The 6,000-nt window shown below is 36.1% G+C and overlaps 1 protein-coding gene and 1 non-coding gene across 2 annotated transcripts; one reads left to right on the forward strand and one right to left on the reverse strand.

Moving 5' to 3' along the window:
* Positions 1–1,085: 1,085 nt before the first annotated feature.
* LOC137725772 (uncharacterized protein At5g48480) lies at positions 1,086–2,310 on the reverse strand. The gene is made up of 2 exons (XM_068464552.2): positions 1,911–2,310; positions 1,086–1,552 (listed from the first exon to the last, which is right to left on the reverse strand). The coding sequence occupies exons 1-2, from the start codon at positions 2,198–2,200 to the stop codon at positions 1,312–1,314; spliced, it is 531 nt and encodes a 176-aa protein (XP_068320653.2). The 5' UTR covers positions 2,201–2,310; the 3' UTR covers positions 1,086–1,311.
* A 3,135-nt stretch (positions 2,311–5,445) lies between these two features.
* On the forward strand, positions 5,446–5,518 carry TRNAK-UUU (transfer RNA lysine (anticodon UUU)). The gene has a single exon. It is a non-coding gene; the product is annotated as a tRNA-Lys (tRNA).
* The last annotated feature ends 482 nt before the right edge of the window (positions 5,519–6,000 follow it).

A 6,000-nucleotide genomic window follows, 5' to 3' on the forward strand; every position in this document is an offset into this window, starting at 1 on the left:
TATATTAGCTTTTTATAAAAATGAAGAGGAAAGTTTTAGGAGAAGCCGAGTAGAGGAGGGAATTTAGAGGTGAAAAAAATCATCTTGTATAACATTGAATCCATCGCTCGACTATCGAGAGAATCTGTAAATGGATTGTATTGAAAGAAAAGAATATCTTCCTCCAAAACTCAAGGATTAAGTGATCCGTTGAAATTTTGATCCAACAATAAAAAATTATTATAACTTTTAAAATTTTTTACTAACTTCTCTGTTTAGCTGTTGGATCAATTTTTAAAGATCAGGATCACTTGATCTCTGAACTTTGAAAGGAGAGATTCGAAGAGGATCTCTTCCCTTATTGAAATACGAAAAGGGGATTCTCTCTAAATCCCTTTCTCCTAATCCATCAAATTTAGAGGATCCGTGCTTTGAAATTTCATCCAACGGTTGAAATTATTGTAACTTTTAAAGTGGACCCTTATTTGTAGTCGTTGATTCAAATTTCAACGGTACAGATTTTTTGATTTGGTGGATTAGAAAGAAAAGATCCGGAGAAAATCTCTTTCCTTGAAATACAATACAACGAATCAAGATCCTCTCTTGACCTTAAAAAACTAAGCCTGCTGCGTAGGCAATCGTGAACGTTAAAATTTGATCCAACGGTTACAATTATTATAACTTCAAAAGACCCTCTTGTTTGAGTTGTTAGATCAAATTTCAACGATCACGATTGCATACTCAGCAGACTTAGTTTTTTTAAGGTTAGGAGAGAATCCTGATCCCAATACAACACGCCTAATTCTAGAGTACGGACATGTGGCAAACAACACGTTTGTTGCGTTTCCACCACCCAAACCTAAACTTGTAGCTACTACTTTTCCCTGAAACTGCAGCAGCCCTAATTCGAAACGAAAACGACAAAATCTCTCTCCTTTAGTCAAATCTATATCCAGACTCCTAAAATGTCGAAACTACCCCACCCATTGCAAATTTCTCTTAACAAGTACCAACGTCTAAGAAGGTAAATTTCTACATGCAAACTACCCAAGTAGCTAAAACGAAAGAAAAATAATGAGCATAAAAATAAAAGTGAAGACGAGGGATCATCAGAAACTAATTTAATACTTAAAATCCAACCACAACCACACAACAAATGTCAATTACAGTCATACCGCTGATAATTCCACATTTCGTTCAGCAAAATATTAAGGTTAAAAGTACGATTAGTCTAATCCTAAACCAATTGAAATCACTGAATCAGACGGTCCAGAAAGGGTCTAACCATTTGATTAAAATCTAAACCGAAAGAGATCATGCGGTGGTGGGGATTTAGACGGTTACCGGGGCTTCAGGGACAGCGGCCTTCTTCTCAAGGGGAGTGACAAAGAACCAGCAAATGCCGAATGGATCCTTAATCTGAGCCCAACGCTGCTCGTCGCCAAAGAAAGCACCACCGGTTTTGATCTCCCCAACCGCTGCAGCTCCCGCCTGGACGGCCTTGGACACAGCCGCATCGACGTCCACAACAGTAAGTAACAGGTTAAAGCCTTGCTTAAAACCACCATCAACTCTGTCAAACAAAGGAAAATTTATCACAACACAGTACAAATCAAGACGCCTCGCAGATAACTCATGACTTCAAATTTAGGATTAATAAATGTAAATTTTCGGATGAAATTCGAAAAGCAGTTTAAGAATAAAGAACCGCTACGATTTAATCCAATAACAAATCTAAAGCCACGAGCATTTTGGATAAAAATCCAAAAAACAATAAAATAAAAAAGAAAAAATGGTAGGTTTACTAATATTTATGTGCAAAAGTGAAAAGAAAACAGTAAATAATATGAGCAAACAGTAGGTTTCAGATCTAACCATAATAAGTATTTCAAACTAAACTCGAAAAATAACAAAGAGAGAATGAAACGTACTCGCCCTCGCCGGAGTCAACAAGAGAGTCAGACTCAGTCACGAGGAAGGTGAAGGACCCAAGTTTGAGCTTGGCACTGTAGATGTACGGACGCTCCTGGTCAGCCTTGCGCTTGAGATCAGTCTCACGCTCAAGCTCCACAGCGCCCAGGACGGCTACGTAGAACTTGATGGCGCCTTCGCCATTGGGCGCCTTGATGGAAAGACGAGGATGGCATTCCGTGACAGTGATAAGGGACACGGGTGCGACCTTCTCCGCGGCCCCACCGTTCTGGACATTTTGCTCCGCCATTGAATCTCAGAGAGTGAAAGGAAAAGTTTAAGAAAGAACACAGGAAACCCTTGGAGAGAGAGGAAGAAGACGAAGAAAACAGTAGACTAGACGGCGTGGGGTTTGGCGTGGGGTGGGTGATTTATAGAGGCGGGGAAGCGGAACCGTTTGGATGGGGTATAACGGAAAGTTAAAGACTGTTTATGTCTTACAGTTGCCCGTGAATTTGAAAGGAATTACGAAGGTGCCATTCTCCTGTCGAGCATTCATGGTAATTTCTTACAGTGGCCAGTGTGCCAGTTTTTGCTTTTATGTGTTTTGGACCGATGGATTAGGATACTTACCATCTCTGTCTGTTCAGTTTCCGCCTTGCGCTAAAATAAATAAAAATAAAAAATATATAAGAATTGATATTAGTACTTCAAAAATTTTATTCTACATTTTAAATTTTCTATATTTAGAAAGAAAAATACATTTACGATAAGTGTAGAATGAGATTTTTGAAATATTAATAACATTTAACAAAAATATATATATATATATATATATAATAAAATAACGGTTCGTTCCACGGAGAAAATCCGTACATACTATGCTTTCCTGCCTATTTATCTTTTGGGTTTGAAGAAAGAAATAGAAAACGACAGGCAAAATTGTGCGTATCTAGGTTATTTTATCAATAAGCTTCCTCCTGCGTTCTATGTCAATGTACAAATGGGGATGCATACATGTGGTACACCGTAGATCATATGCATCCATAAGTACTGACATGTCGAGTATTAACGTGTTTGCTCGGATGAGATTTACATTCAATTCTTTAATTTATTATTGTCAAATACGTATATTTGAATCCATTTACATATTATACGTGTCGTGTCATATCATGTTAAAATTATTTATTAAAACTATAAACATTATCATACAACCGGGTGAGATAAATCTAAAACAAATGTTCATTTATTGTGTCAATCTCATCTCTTGATATAAATTTTAATGCTAAGTGATTATGAATCATTGATCATTGAATGACCAAGAAAACAAAATGTTGCCAAATAATGTCAATTTTAACAAAAACTTTTTGTTCTTGAAAAAAAAAAAAAAAAAAAAAAAAAGAAGCAAATGGACATCGAGCAATAACCAGTTTTTTTTTAAAAAAAAAAGAAAAAGAAAAAGGGAAACAACTTGTAACAACTCATGATTATCCACCATTTTCAGAGACGGGAAGACTCACATAAGCATTTATGCGACCTCCTTGTTTTTTGTATTTTGGAAGCCGAAATCCGCATCCTTGCCATTGAACTAATTTTGTTTTTCGTCCTAACACCTAATTTTGTTTACAATATTTGTAGTGGTATCGTGTGTACATTATTTTTCAAAGTATAGTTGTTTGGTTTTAAGAATACTCGGCGGCTTTTGTCAATTGGGCTACTATCTATGGTTGATGAAACTAATTGGGCTGCAACTAGGCCCCATATGGAAGCCCATTAGTGAGTGTCCATTCCTTTACCATCAACGCACTATTTTATTTCTAAAACAGTTAATAATTAGAAAACATGATCGGTGTGGTGTTAAGATGTATGCAAGAAGAGGTTCGTGTAGTGATTGTCAATCCCATAAATAATTATATGAGTTTCTTAACAATTTGCATATTTCTTTTGGCATGATAATAATGATATATATTTAGTTACATGCCACCCAATATCCTAGGATTTTGGTACGAAAAGAAGCAAAATATTCATATATATACTAATTCAGTAATATCGTTTGGATGTATGTTAGGTCAATTGGACGTAGTGATTTGCAAACTGATTCATTTTGCATAATGCTTTTGTTATGAGAAAGCTATATATTTTGTGGCTTTTATGATAAGTTCCATATATTTTATCTAATTTTGGGACGTCTCACAAACCAAATAGATCATTAGTTGTGTTAGCAGCACATGATCTGTTGAGTCAATTCTTTGTCTTTTCTTTGTTTTAGAGCCTCCAGTGATTCTCAATCTCAAACAATATTATCTACACTAATAATAGCCTTTTGTACAAATGTGCATAATCAACAGATTCAACATCGTTTGTTCGTGTCTCAAAATACCCACAAACAATCCAATAACTTTGGTGAATGACAAATTATAAAAGCCTCCGGCTCTCATCAGTGTGCAAAGAAGAATGTCCTACCTATAGCATATTTCTTCTAGTGTCATCTCGGCCTAAGCACCTTATCTTGTTTACGTATTTGTCGTGTTATTGTGTATGCACTATTTTTTTTTCCAGGGTATCGTTGATTGGTTTAAGAACGAGAAGATCCAATATGTATCAATGACTAAGAGCTACTCGCTTTAGTGTGTTTGACTGTTCTGAAATAGAAATATAATGCGACCGGAGGGCTTTGTCATGCAAATGATTTTCTAAAAAGACACTCATACCCAAATAAAATAGACATTTATGGCTCGTTTGGTATCTAAGATTAGTTTGAATTAGATAAATCACTAGATTCAATGAATATTGAATACAAAATATGAAAGACAACTTGCACATTTTGTTCAAGTGAAGGTACAGAGATGAAGAAATCTTGAAGAAACGTGTTCCTCTCAATCGCTACAATTTATTTTCTTCATGATTTATCCATCTTCTCTCTTCACTTTGACAAAATATGTAAGTTTGAAATCTATTCTCAATGAACATTCATTGAATCTAGTGAGTTATCAAAGACGAACCAATAATGGACAACAAACGAAGCTTTGATTGTTAGGGTGATGAACAACACCTCATTTTACCTTACATACAACTCAACAACTATTAAACAATTGAAATAGTGGGTAAGAGGTAAAATGGGGTATGAAAATCACAACTCTAATTGTTATTTTGATCCAATTATGCAAATAATGGACAGTGCTACACAATTGGTATTTACATAAGAAATGCCGCACTATTGCCTATGATATTTCTTTATGTCGTTGAAGAACATTTTTCTGTTACAAAGAGACTTGTAACTCAGTTCAAAGTGTTTATTTTTTAAAATATATATGAGGCTCAATTTTTCATTTTTCACACAATGATATAAGTACACTATGTGGTGGAGAAGAAATTAGTTTTTAACTCGTAATAAATATGAATATCACTAAACTGTAGTAATAATTGACTTCCTCCATTGAGAAATGAAAATGAAACTGTTTTGTTTTTTTAATTAAACTTAGTTTTGATCGCATTTCGTCACCCAACTGACAGAATATAAAATTATTAAATATTAACAAACTTTGATATCAATAAGCCGTCTTAGCTCAGCCGGTAGAGCGCACGGCTTTTAACCGTGTGGTCGTGGGTTCGATTCCCACAGACGGCGACCCCGCTAATCTTTTACTATTCTTTATCACCTTCGGCCGGAAAAACACAAAAACCCAGCAGCAGCACCAAAAATGTTTCCGGGTTTTTCATACTCAGCTGCACAATCTCTCTCCGTCCTCTTTTTCCTCCCACTACGGCAAATTTCCCCAATGTCAGCTTCAGCCAAAGCAACCGAATAAGAAGGTGCGGCACCCATGAGGTGGGCGGCGGATACCCGGATGAAGGATTGGTGAAAGGCAAGAACGGAACTGCTCGATGGCAAGACAGCTCAAAATTGGAGTTGGATTCGTTTGCTCGTATCTCTTTTTGCTCTCTGTTTCGAAATCGCGAGCTGACTGATTGTTCAAAGTGCTGATTGCACATGAACAGTTGGAGGTGAGCAATGTCATTGTTTCAATATCTGTTATCTTACCACCTTCCATCTGATGGTGCATGTTTTCTGGCTCCTTTTATTGGCACTACCAATTAGGTTCTATAATA

This window comes from Pyrus communis, chromosome 5 (assembly GCF_041283825.1).
Source record: "Pyrus communis isolate YQ-2024b chromosome 5, ASM4128382v1, whole genome shotgun sequence".
In the NCBI taxonomy this organism is placed as follows: Eukaryota; Viridiplantae; Streptophyta; class Magnoliopsida; order Rosales; family Rosaceae; genus Pyrus; species Pyrus communis.